This window comes from Agaricus bisporus (assembly GCF_000300575.1).
Source record: "Agaricus bisporus var. bisporus H97 unplaced genomic scaffold AGABI2scaffold_3, whole genome shotgun sequence".
Classification (NCBI taxonomy): domain Eukaryota; kingdom Fungi; phylum Basidiomycota; class Agaricomycetes; order Agaricales; family Agaricaceae; genus Agaricus; species Agaricus bisporus.
Window position 1 is genome coordinate 2,042,833 of NW_006267366.1, and position 14,710 is coordinate 2,057,542.

Genomic DNA, 14,710 nt, shown 5'->3' on the forward strand with positions numbered 1-14,710 from the left:
TACTTATTCGACCTGTGAATTTCTTACAAGCTAATCGTCCTACTGGTCTTGTTAATGGTTTGCGACGTATGACATCACGATCAAATTCGATCATTGAAACCTCATAATACATATCCAAAGGCTGGCTAGGATTGATATAACTATCCTTGTGCCTTCCCTTTTTCCTTGTCTTTATGACTGCGCAACTACCTAGGAAACGCGTCCTCATCGTTGGCGGAGGAGCCACCGGAATGTCCGCCGCATACGCCCTTTCCCAGCACCCGGATAAATTCGATGTCGTCCTCTACGAGCGCTCGGCTCATCCTGGAGGTATGGCCACTTCCGTTCCCATAGATAAGGCAAAATACGGAGCAGAATATATCAACGATGGCGTTCAGGGTGCTAGCCCGGTGTTTTACAACACATATGCGCTCTTTGACCGGTTGGGTTTCAAGGCTTCCGATGTCGGTATGCAAGTTAGCTTTGGACGCGATCCTGAGACGGACTTTTGGACCAACGTATTTCCCAGCCCGGTTATAGACGAGTAAGCACAGCCAGAAAGAAACGGGATACATGTTTATACGCATATATACAGGTTCAGTGCTGACATCAAGAAGTTCGGATGGGTCCTCAAAGTCATCAAAGCACTGGAGCTAGTTTTTGCTATGATTTCTGTCAGCGCCATGCTCAGGATCTTTAGATTTTCAAAGGCTTGTCATATTTGTCAAGGTGATATTGCTTCTCACTGACACACGAAAAGAGATTTGGCGACGTCATCGTTTTTCCTCTAGTTGCGCTCTTCTTTGGCACTGGCAACCAGACCCCTTTTATCTCATCTGCTATCCTCGAACGTGTATTCATGGATCCCAATATGCGTTTGGTGAGACATCTCTTTAAAACGTTCGGTCAAAGGCTTAACCGAACATAGTTTGAATATTCGTCTGACACCTTTCTGGCATCCATACCCCGCATGTGCGCATTTCCTCACTTATCAGAGCTTTACTCGGCTTGGAAATCCATTGTGGAAGAGCAGGGGAAAGGATCTACTCAAATCATCACTTGTCGAGAAGTTACTCGAGCTAGGAGAAGCAGCAAAGGGGTCTATGTTTGGAGTTGTTCTACTCAAGGCACTGATAACTCGCAATCTGTCGTTGAGCCTGGGAGAGAAAAGAAAGAGTTCTTTGACGAAATCGTGTTCTGTTGTGACGCCGATGCTGCTCTGCAGATACTCGGCAATGACGCCACCTGGTTGGAAAAGAAAATATTAGGCAATGTCAAGGTCACCTCTGTTCGTTTTTGCGACAAGAGCTTGTTTACTGACTGGCCTTAGTATTTATGGGATATTACCGTTACCCACAGTGATCTCCCTTATATGGAGAAGGTGATATGACTTTGTTGGATATGATGTTACGTACTGAAAATCTATCCAGTACTATCGTGTTCGATATGATCCAGAGCTTCGTTCGAAGAAGGGTATCGAGAATCCACAACGTCAAGAACGTTATTCATTTGCAGAGAAGCATTTTGAGCCACTTTATTTCATTCGAAGCGTACCTGAGGATAAAAGTCAGATTGAAATGAGTTTTGATCTCACAGTGTACCAGCCGCAGGCAAGTAATTTCCACCAAAATTAAACTCGAGTCTCATCTAATTGGCATAGTTTAACGAGGCATCACGCAGTGGTTCAGATTCAGCAAGCGGATATCAGAATGAAAAAGGCGCTACCTCAGTCGTAAATGACGATTCCATACCCAAGCATCTTCCACTCGAGCGACATGTTTTCCAAACTATCTTTCTCGATCATTCCCCCGAAAGTCGAAAGTTCTGGACTAAAGGTGCGATCAATCCAGATGAAGTGATTTTGGAAAAGTGGTGGAAGCAACAAAGCCACCGATGGCAACATTATGCCGGAACCGTTCCATGGATGGGCCTTATCAACGGGAAGGTTAGTATTTCCCAGGTTCCCCTTGTCGAATATCGAAAAGTACTGACAATGTTTGCTCCGCAGAATCACACACAATTTGCCGGTGCTTGGACTGTAATAAGTGAGTTTATATTTCTAGCTTGCGACTTTATTGTTCTGAATCACCACCTCCTTAGATATGCACGAGATCGCTGTGGTCTCCGGTTTCGGTGCAGCTTATCGGTTGGGAGCATCGTACGTGGTTTTTCGCAATTTCAGCATAGCGCCCCAGATTTAACTCGATGCTCCAGGTACCCATTCAGAGACAATCAGGATTGCAAACGGCTATTCGCTCTTTGCCTTGGGGTAAATCATATGATGCGCATGGTATGTGAAAATATGATCCATCTCGTTCAAGGCATTTAAACCTATTTGATAGAGGCGAGAAGATAGAGATGGATACCTTAGCTAATTGAACATATTGGACTGCGAAAGCTCGCATCGAAACCTGATGAGGCGCGACACAGTGACGACCTGCACTACCCAAAGACTCGATTTTAGGGCTTTCGTCCTGTTTCTAAAACGAAGTATCATTACATTTTATTTTGTTCTAGTAGCTCAATCTGAGCGGAATTTGGCCCGCTTCTCATACACTGCAATACATCCATTAGTACTGGACGCTGTTTATATTTTTGGAATCTTGAAAGGCGACTGGGTGTCGGAGGTTCTTTGAAAGCTTGACCGGGCTCAGCCATTGCAGTGTATGTATAATATGTATACCATGCAGAACGAAGTTTAGGTAATTAAATGTAGCAAAGGAGTCAGAACACGGGCTATATTAAGTTGCCCTAAGGGGCTTTCGATACTCCAGCTGAAGTGCTCCAGATACGGGAAAACCAGTGATTTGTTTATTGGACTGGTCCCGAACCTCCCAGTGACTCAGTGAGTAACTCATGATTATCCAAGATTGCAATGACGGTAGCAAACCCCTATGCATTTTAGTCTGCATCTCGCGAAGACACCCAATGAATCAATGGCCCATGGCTCTTATGATAAAGTTTGCAGCTTGTTGTAGAAGGGAAGAAAACGAATTGGAGTTGTGGTGGGCAAATGGATTGGGCAAATAGATGAGTTATTGACAATATCAGCACCGGTCCCGCGACCAACTACCGAGGTCCAACACATGAGAACGAATACAAACTTCTAAATCAAATCCGTCCTTCACAAGGGCCCTTAGCCTACCCAGAAAATGTTCATCGTCGTTCCAAACTTTGGTGACCACGTTTATATGTAAATGAAAACGATCTCGTTTCTCCCCCGATTTTGTGGCATGCAAAGCTTCTAACATGCCAACAATTTCTTGTAAGTTTATATCTTCAAATGCCAGAATAGAGCTAGTTATCGTCAATTTCCGGAGGTTCGGTAAAACCGTACGAGAACCATGTTTCCTTTGTCCGATGACCTTCGCGGCAATCTCAATAATCATCACTGGACATTCAACGAGGTGGAGTTCGGACACTTGAGGAACGCGAATGAGCAAGCGTGGAATGGTATGATTTTGTGGGTTATAACTCATTTTGACCAGAGTCAAAGAGGAGAGAGAAGGGGGAAGATGGGCAAAGAAGCGACAACGCGGGTCTTCACTGCTGGGTTGTTCGGAAAATTCGTCCCCGTCATCAGCCCAGACCAAAGAACGGAGCGCAGGTAATTGAATGTGGCGTATTAGCCCAAGACCAGCATCATCGCCCATCGAAGGGCCCCCATTGCTCCATCTGAAACGCTCTAGGTTTGGAAAAATGACCGGTCCTGTCAATCGAGGATCGAATTTATGCAGGACATCGATGGCTTCGAAATTGACGAGATTTCTGCATCCCAACAACAGCTCAACACACAACATTTGAAGCACGTCCCGAAGGTTTAGGGTTTTGATAGATTCGGGTATCGAAGTAAGATAGAAATGACTGACTAACTGTACGTGCTGAAGGCATGGAAGCCTGGTAAGGTCTAGCACATCATACAAGGGTTCATCGTCCTCGTGGTCTGGCATTCGCGGCTGCGGTCGAAACACCGTCACAGAATTACACTGTGATAAATTCTCGTTAAGAAATGGAAGTCATTCTGCCGGCGGCCTGATCAGAAGGAGGTGCCGTATCATGGGGGCTTTGTCGACAAACACTACTGTCTGAAGAGGCTTCAAATGCCTAAGGATTTTCTTGCGCATGTCAAAGATAGCATCAGCGTCCACGTCAGAATCAGACCCGTCTTCGGAATCATACCGTGTGAAGGGGAGATGTGCGAAGTCTAACTCGATTGAAAGTGGAGCATTTCGGGTATTTTGGAAGTGTAGATCAAGGAGCGAGAGTTTCTTGTGAACTGGGGAGTAGGCGATAAGGGTATCAACTTCGAGTCTGACGCTTGTCCAAAGTTGTTGAGTTGAAAAGGCGACCTGCCACCAATGATGGGATACGGCAGTTAGAACATAAAGAAATCGCTGGCCTGTATGGAAAATGTTACTTGGTTTCTCCAGGTCGAGATAGTGGGTATCGAAGTCAATGGGTGGGCATGCTAATTGGAAAATGATGGACAAAATCTCCGGTGGTAAGCGTCCCGTCGCAGCTTGCATAATGCTGACTCTGCGTCTAGCGATACACTTCGCTTCGATGAGGCGAGAGATAGATTGTTCTAGAGAAAAGATTGAATCCTCTATGCGACGCAATTCAGCTTGAACGGCTGTAAGGTCTTCCTGCTGAGCCCACACAGATAGCTCGTTTATAGTGGAAGGTAAATGGAGAACTGCCTCAGTTTCCCGCGCACGACTATAACCACAGCGGGGACATTCGGGGTTTGACATGACGGTGAGAGTTGAAGATATAATTGGCAGGCCCCGTGGTTTCATGAGCTTCAGCACCTGTTCTGGTTCGCGTCAATCGATCACGTAATTCGAGCGCACTCTTAACAGCTAATAGAACATCAAAAACGCGAACATGTTTGAATATCCCATCCTTATTATCTTCACTTACCGCTGGTCGCATCGTGATCCCGCGTCGGACAACCTTTATAATGTCATTACTCTGAATATTCCACCTACCTGGACAGTTAACGCTGGCGATGGAACAACACTCACATATACTAGATCACTCTGCAGAATATTGAGCATGATTGCACTGAATTACTGGTTATTATAAAACATGAGTGTCATCATAAAACGGAAAAAAATAATGCATGTTATACTAGCATAAGCATGAAGAGAAATGCCTATCATTCACCAACCCGGAGTCAACACATCCTTCATTCAATCCTACCCCTCAGCCAACTCAATAATCCTTTCGTACCTTCCCTCTCCCATACTCGTCTCTGCGGTACTCGGAATCTATCAACAAAAAGTCAGCAACTCTTTCATTAAATAGATTAAACAACTTACGTATTTCCATCAACCAAAAACACATCCAAAGGTAACAACCCAATCTCAGGTGGCAATCGTCCAATTTCATTATCCCTCAAATCCAATTCCTCCAATTTCCATTCCGAAACATCTCGATTTCCCTTAAACATCCCTGCAAGACCCGTAAAACCGTCCAAATCTGTTATCCTGTTTCCTCGTAAACGTAAATGTCGAAGTCCTTTCTTCGTAGCAGCAGTATTTGTCATAGCAACACCGTTTTCTCGTTGACCATCCGGATGGAAGGAAAGTACAAGTGCGAACAGTGCCTCTTGAGTCAGAGCTGAACTTGTAAGCGCGTTGTAAGACAGATTTAGAGTTCGGAGACTCGGGAATAGAGTGGCGAGAAGAGGTAAAAGGGGCTCGTTCGTTCGGAAGTTTGTTGGAGGTGATGATGGCGGCGATGAAGATAGAGAAGGAGAAACGTCAGCACGAAGAACAGGAACCATATCCGAGAAATTGCATCCTTCCAGGTCCAATTCTTCAAGACAGGGTAAAAATCCATGAGGATCAATCGAAGTGGAAGAAGGTAGAGCAAAAGAACGATCAGCACGCCTGTTCACGAGAGTCAAAGATCTCAAAGAATGAGCAAAAGGTTGAATGGCGATGGCGTTTAAGGGGAGTGAAGGTGGTGGTACCGCCATATCAGCTGCACAAGACGAGGACGAGGATGAGGATGGTATCATTTTAGTTGCTAGCGAAAAGGTCCGGTTGTGACCTGCAGGTTTAGGAGGTTGTGAAGGAGGGAGAGTCAAGGTTTGTGTTGAGGCTGAATAGAACTGTGGACTTGAAAGAGTTAAACTAGGGACAGGGGAAGAACGTGAAAGGGACAGAGGTCGACCCTTTCCTATTCCATCACCATTTTTTGGTCTCAAGTCTTGCTCTTGCGGAGTAGCAGCTGCTCGTGCCCGTCTTCGGCCACCTTCAGTCAAAAGTCCAGCCTCGGCTTCAAGTTCCCAAGCTTCCTTGACAACTTCCCGTATGTTTTTCGTCGTACGTGATGATGACGATCGTACTGAAGTCACATTAGATGCTGATGATGGTGCGGGAGATGTACTTGTAGGCCGGGGTGTCTCGACCCACTCTCCACCAAGATCGAAACTCCTGTTTACGCGATCATACGCCCGCTTCTCCAGCTCGATTTCCCATGCTTCTTTCATGACTTTTTTCCCGACTATGACGCGAGTAACACCATCGGGGGGATCGTCGCGTGTAAAGTCGTGGTTCAATTCCTGCTTCATACCCTTTAAGGCGGTACAAACACTTTCCTTAGTGACTCCCGTCTCGGCAAGGTCGAGCACCTTGAGACTGGGGAATGAGGCGGGGGGGAAAAGATCGAAAGGGAAAGAGTCGTCTCCGATATCTGCCTTCTCCATCATAATTTGTTTAATGCGAGGGAGGTTCCCGAGAACTTTAAGCAGGTTTCGAGAAGATCCAAGAGGGTTGCTTGATAGATCGATCCTGACCAAGGTTTTTGGTAGGGTGGTATCAATAGAATCCGCAGTGATACAATTATGGGATGCCTCCATAACAAGAAGTTTGGGTAAAGGGGTGATTGCTCTGACTATTTCTGGTGCAAAGAAATCCGTGCTTTTGTTGTGATTATTCCGTGAACGTGGATCCAATGACGCGAAGTAGGCGTTGAATGGTAAGCTAGTAAGGGTATTATGAGAAATATTAAGGTGGGTCAATTCCGGTAGGGCGAAGAGAACGTTGGGGAGAGCAGTTAATTTGTTGTGCGAAAGATCAAGATTTGCAAGCATGGATAGGTCAGCGAGAGTATCGGGAACAGACGCGAGAGTATTGCTATGGAACTGGAAATCGGTGAGGGAGAGTGCCTGTAAACATGAGAGGTGAATTCTTACGTCTACGATTTTTAGGGAACCAAAGAGTGATATTTCATGTTGGATCTCTTGTATGTCATTCCCGCATGCTTTGAGGACACGTAAATCCTGAGCCTCAAACCAGGCCGGGTTTTTCCTCGAGCTCCTATTGGTCGGCGCCTCAATAGGAGCCGGAGGTAGTGGAGACTCGTCCGAAACTGATTTCAACCGCTCAGGGGTGATATTCAGGTGTATCTCGAATAATGCAGAAGGCAAACACTTTAGCGAGCGAGTAGCCACATTGAGTGTACCTTCCAGGAAAGAACTTTAGTCGTAGGGTATTGACAACCATATATAAAATATCAATTATATTCACCGGTACTGCGAGCTTTCTCGATCGTTTCCCTCAAGGTTGCCCTGCCAAGAATGTCTTCGTCTTCTTGTGCTGGGATCGCATGGGGAGGCAGTGCATCCTCGAGAGTAGGCATAGTATCGAGGCCTGTAACACTACCTTTCGTCTGTGCTTTCTTTGCCTCCGCACGTTTGAGTGCAATGGCTTCACGTATACTCAACGAAGGTGTGCCTGACGGCTTTTCCGATGCCGCGTGGCTACTTTCGTTGGCAATTTTAGGTGGTCGAGTTTTCGTAGGTGAAACCGGTTTGGAAGTTGGGCCCTTTGCTTTTAGAGACACAGCAGATGTCTTCTTGCGCACCGCAGGCGTAGTGGGTCTAGACAGGCCATTTGAAGTGGTAGATGCACCAACGCGCGCGGATGAGGATGGAGCCTTTGCTTTTAGAGACGTAGCAGATGTCATCTTGCGTACGACCGGTGCATTAGGTTTGGTCTGAGCATTAGAGGGAGTAGAGGCACCAGCACGAGCAGCTGAGGATACGGTTCTGTTTCGGGCTGTCGGAGTGCTGATGATAGCGTTGAGAACGCGAGGCCTGGATGGCGTCGTTGGCGTCGTCGCTAGGGTCGTCCCCGGCGCGGTGCGAGTCGAGGAGGGCTGAGGAATGCGGGACATGGGCTGTGCGAAGGAAGAACTCGTTGGCTGTGAATATGTTCAGGTTCAGGAATCAGTTGGCCGCGTGACGTGACAACACCTTCCAAGTTCATAACTTAATAAAAATCCGTCCAACGCATGGAAAGACTATGCAGCACCCTCAACATCGAAAACGTATATTTTTGTAAAGCTATGCACCCGATAGACCCTTCAATGCAGTAAAATTCAGAAGGAAAAAAAAATTTCCTAGAAGGAAAGAGCGACGTGACGTAATCACAAGGTTACTGCTGATTAAGAATTGCTGTCACGCGTTTCTTTGGCTCTGAACATGAGCACCACCGAGACTTCCACCGAAATCGTCCCCGCCCAGCAAGAGCAGCTGGAAATCCGCGCAAAACAGGCACCAAGGCCTCCGAAAAATCTCAGACCAGCTCGCAAACAAGTAAAGCCAGGAGACATCGTCAAAACAGAGACCGTCCAGACTGGCAAAGAGTACAGTTAGTATCATGTTTACAAAAACGTTGGGGACTAGCTCACTTACGCAAAAAAAACAGACATCTGGTACAATAAATGGGCAGGCGGTGACCGAGAAGATAACTATTCAAAGTATGCATTATCCTTTTTGTGCCTCTGCTAGTCTGACGAATTCGCCGTCCAGTAAAACAAAATCACAATCCCGGTGTCAAATCAAACTTGACTCAGGCCTGACCCGCGCCAACACAACAGGGAACAAGTACACATGCCTCTTCTTTTCGCGTGGGTGCTGCCCCTATGGTTGGGAATGCGAATACCTACACTGCCTACCGAACGCCGTGAATACCCTACCGGACACCTCCAAAGATTGTTTTGCGCGAGATAAATTTGCTGACTACCGCGACGACATGGGTGGTGTTGGTAGCTTCAACCGGCAGAACAGAACATTATATGTCGGTCGAATCAAGGAAACGGGAGCCGGGCCAGAGACGGAAGAAGTGGTGATTCGACATTTCAAAGAGTGGGGCGACATCGAGAGGAGTGAGTCTATCTCTCGTTTCAGAATATTCAACCTTTTAACATCTGTTTAGTCCGTGTACTGCAATACCGCAGTGTCGCCTTCGTGACATATGTCAACGAGCTCAGTGCTCAGTTCGCAAAAGAGGCGATGGCATGTCAATCCCTTGACAATGACGAGATTCTAAACGTACGTTGGGCAACCGAGGATCCTAATCCAACACAAAAAGTCGCAGAGAAGCGGAGATTGGAAGAACTCGGACAAGAAGCCATCCGGTCCCGTATGGACCCTCGTATTGTCGAGGCTATGAGAGCTGTACGGGCATTGGAAGAGGGTGATACTCTTGATGACGAAGGCAACTTTGTGGAGGAGCAGAATGGAAACAAGAGGAGACGGATTGAAAACGAGAATGGAGATGTAGGCTCGGATAGTGACGAAGAAATGTCGGGGCCTCCTGCCGTGCGACAACGCCTACCTGCTGAGGATGAATCGACTCAACCTCAGGGTTTACTGAGCGCCGGTGCATTGGAAGGACTGAAATACTTTGCCGAGATCCGCAAAAAGAACGACATTGCATCAGCTCCACCACAGACTCAAGTGAAGTCTTCTACACCTGGGCTTGGACTGGGTGACTACGGCAGTGACGATGATGATTGATTTCCTTCCTCATACCAACAGAGTTTCAGCCTCAGTCTGTAGATATCTGTATTTTCACCTGTGTATATTTGACATTATAACTTCGACTTTGGATAATGGTATATTGAGATGAAATTGTGCTACGAATCAAAGCGAGGCTTTATCACTCCTACACACCTGCCCACTCTCTACATGATTCTGCGAAATAAGCTGGTTTTGTTATATATAATCAAGCATATCGGATGTGTAGATATTTACTCCACGACTGCCTACGTCGTAGCCTTTTCGAGTGGCCAGCAGGGCGAGGACAGTTCCAGTTTCGAAACCGAGTAACACATACTTGGGACTCAAAGGAAGCTGTTCTTCTTCGAGATCCTACAAAATAATGAGAAGAAACATGGAAACATTTTAAAACAAAAAATATCATACCAGTGGTTCCGCAAACCCATCACATTTCTCAATGAATTGCATGTCCAGAAGATCTATCGGCTGGACGCGAACAATATGTCGTGAACTATTTTTCTCCGACTAAATCCGGTCCATTAGTCAAATACCATTCTCAATCAATAAATGCACTCACAAATAACCTCCTCAGGAACTTCATGAAGCGACCTAAATTGAATTTATCGCAAGTATGTGCCAGGCAACGAAAATCAAAGCGACGCAATAATGTGGACATCGTGTACGCCTGATTAAATGCGGTGATATCTCCAAATTCACAAAACGTATAGCAAGCAAACAATCTGAGTGTCTCAGTTGTTTTCCTGTATGTGCGTGGATCAATTTGGGTCCCTCTCGCCATCAGGTTCAGCATTGCGGTGAGATTCGAGGCATGGCTGAGGATATGTAAAGATGCTTGAAATATACATAGACGGGATTCAGATTCCGGGGTATAGAACCTCCCTGACCGTTTTGAATTTTCCAAGAAGCCTCTGAACCATGAATTATACTCATTGTTTCCGTCGGACCTAATCACAGCCAGGCGGTAAACTTGGGGAAGCACAGTATGTAATGTATCCTTCCAATGGGGAAGGAGGCATGCTAGTTCAAGGGGCGTCACCCGATAGATTCCGCAATCAACGATACCGAAGACTTGTTTTACGATTGAAAGAAGATCGGCAGGAAGGTTGGAAAGTGTATGAGTGAAGAAGTGATCAAGGGCATGAAACGGCCGCTCATCTGAGGGTGAGGGAGAATCAACCATATAGGTCAAAAATGTCTCCAAGCGTGCCCCTGGTCCACCACCGTCTTCCCAATCGACGAATTGAATAATGACCTCGACGAACCCAGCAACGCCCGAAACAATCCTGATCAAGTGTGACATTTGTTTCTCTGATGGCCAAACCTGGTTTTCGTCAAACATTTCCTTGTGCTTGTGGCGAAGGGCACTAAACCGGTGATGAAGGATTAATGCCGCGTCCGCTGGACCCTCTTTATAAGAAACGGGTAGTGTGGAATATCGGAATGGCGGAAAGGGGTGAAGAAGGTCCTGGATTGCGAGTTTGAGATTGGCGTCGATTGAAATGATCCATAGCAACGATGAAGAATGCTGCGACGAGCCGAGCTCGCAGATTGAGCGTAAGAGCTCTTCATCCAGGAGTTTAGAATCCCAACGAAGAACAACGACGGGTGGTGCAGTGATGTATTGAGGATGAGATTCTTGGAGTGCTTTCCATGGTTCATGGATGAGCTTTTTAAAGCGGGTACGTGTTGGCAGATTAAAGATCCCCGGGTTATCAACCAATGCCTTTGTGAGAATGCGGCAATATGAGGGGCAAAATGCTGCAAGTTCACCCATAAGCGGGTCAATACCATGCCAAAGCGAGTTGGGATTGTCTCGAATTGGCAATCCGAATCGTTGAGCCTTGTAACAAATGTTGGCAAAGAGATGAGCTCTAGTGTTCTCATTGGTATGCAGAGTTGGCTTCTGTTGTTCTACGATGAGATACACGTTGCTCCTCCTCTTGGAGTCGCAGAGCCATGAGATGATGTCCCTCGTGAGAGCTTTACGAATGCTTAAAAACGGATCATTGATTATTTTTGGCGAAGGGAGTATCAAGGTGTGGGGCAGGCGGCGGAACACTACTGTCTGTTAGTAGGCAATCTCGGATTCGTAAATCGAGCATGGAACTTACAAGGCTGCCAAGTGTCCCAGAATGCGCTCTCGCTGTGGTTTCCATTGAGGCTAGAGAAAACGGATAACTTATCCATGTGTTTCTCTATCGCAGCAGAGTGGTGCTTCATAAAGATATTGATTACTGTCTCGTGAGGTTAAGCTTGCCTGCATAGTAATTATTCTACCCCTTACCTTCTGGTATGGATAGTCCCGCATTGAATGCGTGTTCTAATTCTGGGTGCATCGTCATGGTTGGATATGATTTTTAAAAGGTGTGATGTCGAGGGCGAAGAAGAGTGGCAACAGAATGGATTTTGAGCTGATGTATCGCCGATAAATCGACATGTCATGTCTACCGGAGTTGGCATCACTCATTTGCGTATTGTTAGCGAATGAAATCAGACTGATATATAGCAGCGTTACGTCAGTTTGCAGAAGATCCATTTACCATGATGACAAACTTGCGAGTCTCCAGAGTCGTTAAGGGAGCACTCGGGAAGATGTCAATTACACGCATAAATCTCAGTCACTTCGTTGTTTGAGCAAGCGGGGAGGTTCCTGCACTAACCAAGTCCGTGGCCGATGGAACTGAAATAGGGTACTGACAAATAAAGTCCAGTAAACTCTGGCCTCAAAGGCATTGAAACCGGTCGGCCATGATAAACAAATTCTGCTTCTTTCTTGGTCCAGGTTTTGTGTTGAGGAGGAACAGAATGAGAAGAAGAGGGGATGGTGATTAAGACGGAGACGTTGGTGGACAGTGGCGAAGATACGTGGTTCCTGACTTGCAACGACCATCGCTACTTTACTAAAGGGACTGAACTACTTGTTAGACATCCGCAAAACGAACGCGCTGCATCAGTTCCGCTACAGACTCATTGAACCCTTAATAGGCCACGCTTGGGCTATGCGACTATGGCACTGACGATGGCCAGTTTTTTCTTGGTAATAACGGAGTCCGGCTTGTAATCCATTTGTACAGTCGACAGTTTAACTTCGATAGCGTTTGATGTATGGAGAATGGCATATCTGAGATAAAGTCATACAACGAATTAAAGTGGAAGGGGGGGAAGGGGAGGGGAAAACCACGGAGCTGGCTTATTGATCTTGTATACCCGGCCATCCTCCAGCGTGATTCTGCGAGTCACCCTGTAAAGACAAATTCGCAATGCGAAGCGTCTCTGCCTCCATATCTTCATCCTCTTTCTGCTTCCTGTATTGTGTAAGATCCCAATCATCATCGGAACCAGCTTCGTCCTCGTCCTCGAACCATTCTGGATTATATTGGAACTGATTTCCAGAGTCAGTAACGATCCTCAAATGTTTCAGAGGAGAAACTCACCAGGTCTCTTCCACTCATACCACTGCTCTTCCCAGCCGAACTATGCAAATCCTTTGCCTTCCTCAAAGCTTCCTGCTCAGCCTCCTTCTTATCCATCCTTGTCTTTTTCCAAATCGCAAATGATTCCGGGGTAACCGGAGTTAAATTCGTCCCTAACTTATGTCTTTCCACTTCTAAGAATTCCTCTAGGGAGATCGTATTGGCTTTTGCTGCTTCATCCAATGCCTTCTTTTGTGATTTGAGTACGAAACCTGGAGGGAGAGCGTGTCGATATTGACAATTACTTCCGTTTGGGCATTCCCAGAACCATCCGAATTTCTGGGTTTCGATGGCTTCGATGAAAAATTTGCATACAATCTGTTATAAGTGTAAGATAAGTAGTATATGAAAAGTCAAGTGAAACGTACGTCAGTGCTAGTCCGCGGATTCCCATGCTTTGACAGTACAACTCTACGAAGTTTCTCCTCATCCCATTGATCCATCGTATCTGAACGGTAAACCTTGTTAGGATGCTCCATTAAGGAACAGAAGATCCAAGAACATACCAGTGGCCTTGTCCTCCCGGTTATCCTCATACAGGTTCTTTTTCTCCACCTTCCTCCCAACGTCCATATCATGACTAAACTTACACTTACTCCCTTTCTCACAATTCCCAGCCTTAAAGAAGGCGCAAAGCACCGTTTTAGGATCGACACCAAACGGAACTTTTTGTACTTGCACAGGTTTAAACATCGCGGCTTCTTCTTTCTTACGTTTCTCTTCATCGGCCTTTTGTTTTGCTCGTAATTCCTTTTCGCGCTCTTTTTCGATTACGGATCGGGATTTGCCCGCTACGGCTTGTTGAGCTTGTATCTGAGCAACTTGTTTCTGAACTTTGGAGGATTTATTTTTCTGGGATAGGGCGTATGAGTGAGCGCTGAGGGGTATGAGGGGCTAGTCCTATGACTGACGTTTTTCATACCAAAGGTCTACTGGGTTGATCAGGACTTTTGTCGTGCGGTATATGGGGGACTAGCTGAGCTTTACCTTGTCATCCTTGACCTTGTTTGAGGGTCCGGGAGCCTGTTTCTTTGGCGGCATTGTCGGTTTAAGTCAATAAAGTTGAAGCAACAGTCGTGGGTGGTCGTGGATGTGATCAACGCTCGTAATAGTCACGTGCTACACGGCCCGACCGACGATTGCCTTTCGGCCGGCTCATCTGATACCAAGTTCGATGCACGTCTTCCACGGACGGACCACAAATGCCCTCAGCCTACTGGAAACCTTAGAAGCAGAATAAATACCCTCGTATAGCAAGTTGATAAGCCTAACTACCACAGGAATTGAAACTGATTTCCAGATTAAAACCATTTGCCATAGCAGCCACCTTTGCCTTCCGCAACGTCTCCTGATCATCATACGCATCAACAGTTGAGTCTATAACTAAATGAAAAGTTTCCCGACACCCACTGGTAACACGCAATGCTTTCAGCATGTT

The 14,710-nt window shown here is 46.3% G+C and overlaps 7 protein-coding genes across 7 annotated transcripts; 2 read left to right on the forward strand and 5 right to left on the reverse strand.

Moving 5' to 3' along the window:
- Positions 1-173: 173 nt before the first annotated feature.
- AGABI2DRAFT_116513 (hypothetical protein) lies at positions 174-2,354 on the forward strand (the record flags this gene model as incomplete). The annotated part of the gene is made up of 11 exons (XM_006459487.1): positions 174-523; positions 575-708; positions 771-859; positions 908-1,267; positions 1,310-1,360; positions 1,410-1,574; positions 1,640-1,924; positions 1,988-2,024; positions 2,080-2,137; positions 2,194-2,269; positions 2,322-2,354. 11 exons carry the CDS (start codon positions 174-176, stop codon positions 2,352-2,354), a joined length of 1,638 nt encoding a protein of 545 aa, XP_006459550.1.
- A 672-nt stretch (positions 2,355-3,026) lies between these two features.
- On the reverse strand, positions 3,027-3,929 carry AGABI2DRAFT_116514 (hypothetical protein; the record flags this gene model as incomplete). The annotated part of the gene is made up of 1 exon (XM_006459488.1): positions 3,027-3,929. The coding sequence occupies one exon, from the start codon at positions 3,927-3,929 to the stop codon at positions 3,027-3,029; it is 903 nt and encodes a 300-aa protein (XP_006459551.1).
- A 66-nt stretch (positions 3,930-3,995) lies between these two features.
- Positions 3,996-4,733, reverse strand: AGABI2DRAFT_116515 (hypothetical protein; the record flags this gene model as incomplete). The annotated part of the gene is made up of 1 exon (XM_006459489.1): positions 3,996-4,733. One exon carries the CDS (start codon positions 4,731-4,733, stop codon positions 3,996-3,998), a length of 738 nt encoding a protein of 245 aa, XP_006459552.1.
- A 300-nt stretch (positions 4,734-5,033) lies between these two features.
- Positions 5,034-8,169, reverse strand: AGABI2DRAFT_201906 (hypothetical protein; the record flags this gene model as incomplete). The annotated part of the gene is made up of 5 exons (XM_006459490.1): positions 5,034-5,252; positions 5,304-7,135; positions 7,187-7,455; positions 7,521-7,929; positions 8,083-8,169. The coding sequence occupies 5 exons, from the start codon at positions 8,167-8,169 to the stop codon at positions 5,171-5,173; spliced, it is 2,679 nt and encodes an 892-aa protein (XP_006459553.1). The 3' UTR covers positions 5,034-5,170.
- Positions 8,170-8,470: 301 nt separating this feature from the next.
- On the forward strand, positions 8,471-9,892 carry AGABI2DRAFT_177459 (hypothetical protein). The gene is made up of 4 exons (XM_006459491.1): positions 8,471-8,645; positions 8,703-8,754; positions 8,807-9,162; positions 9,213-9,892. Exons 1-4 carry the CDS (start codon positions 8,477-8,479, stop codon positions 9,794-9,796), a joined length of 1,161 nt encoding a protein of 386 aa, XP_006459554.1. The 5' UTR covers positions 8,471-8,476; the 3' UTR covers positions 9,797-9,892.
- Positions 9,893-9,994: 102 nt separating this feature from the next.
- AGABI2DRAFT_116518 (hypothetical protein) lies at positions 9,995-12,141 on the reverse strand (the record flags this gene model as incomplete). The annotated part of the gene is made up of 5 exons (XM_006459492.1): positions 9,995-10,150; positions 10,205-10,303; positions 10,356-11,857; positions 11,911-12,033; positions 12,084-12,141. 5 exons carry the CDS (start codon positions 12,139-12,141, stop codon positions 9,995-9,997), a joined length of 1,938 nt encoding a protein of 645 aa, XP_006459555.1.
- Positions 12,142-12,653: 512 nt separating this feature from the next.
- Positions 12,654-14,372, reverse strand: AGABI2DRAFT_218879 (hypothetical protein). The gene is made up of 6 exons (XM_006459493.1): positions 14,260-14,372; positions 14,184-14,201; positions 13,779-14,124; positions 13,641-13,720; positions 13,234-13,590; positions 12,654-13,181 (listed from the first exon to the last, which is right to left on the reverse strand). Exons 1-6 carry the CDS (start codon positions 14,311-14,313, stop codon positions 12,990-12,992), a joined length of 1,047 nt encoding a protein of 348 aa, XP_006459556.1. The 5' UTR covers positions 14,314-14,372; the 3' UTR covers positions 12,654-12,989.
- Between the last annotated feature and the right edge of the window lie 338 nt (positions 14,373-14,710).

Coding starts and splice junctions, on each gene's coding strand:
- AGABI2DRAFT_177459 (XM_006459491.1), top strand. CDS start 8,477: ATGAGCACCACCGAGACTTCCACCGAAATCGTCCCCGCCCAGCAAGAG. Junction 8,646..8,702: donor CCAGACTGGCAAAGAGTACA/GTTAGTATCATG, acceptor CAAAAAAAACAG/ACATCTGGTACAATAAATGG. Junction 8,755..8,806: donor CGAGAAGATAACTATTCAAA/GTATGCATTATC, acceptor TTCGCCGTCCAG/TAAAACAAAATCACAATCCC.
- AGABI2DRAFT_218879 (XM_006459493.1), bottom strand. CDS start 14,313: ATGCCGCCAAAGAAACAGGCTCCCGGACCCTCAAACAAGGTCAAGGAT. Junction 13,721..13,778: donor CCGGGAGGACAAGGCCACTG/GTATGTTCTTGG, acceptor TTTACCGTTCAG/ATACGATGGATCAATGGGAT. Junction 13,182..13,233: donor GTATGAGTGGAAGAGACCTG/GTGAGTTTCTCC, acceptor TCTGGAAATCAG/TTCCAATATAATCCAGAATG.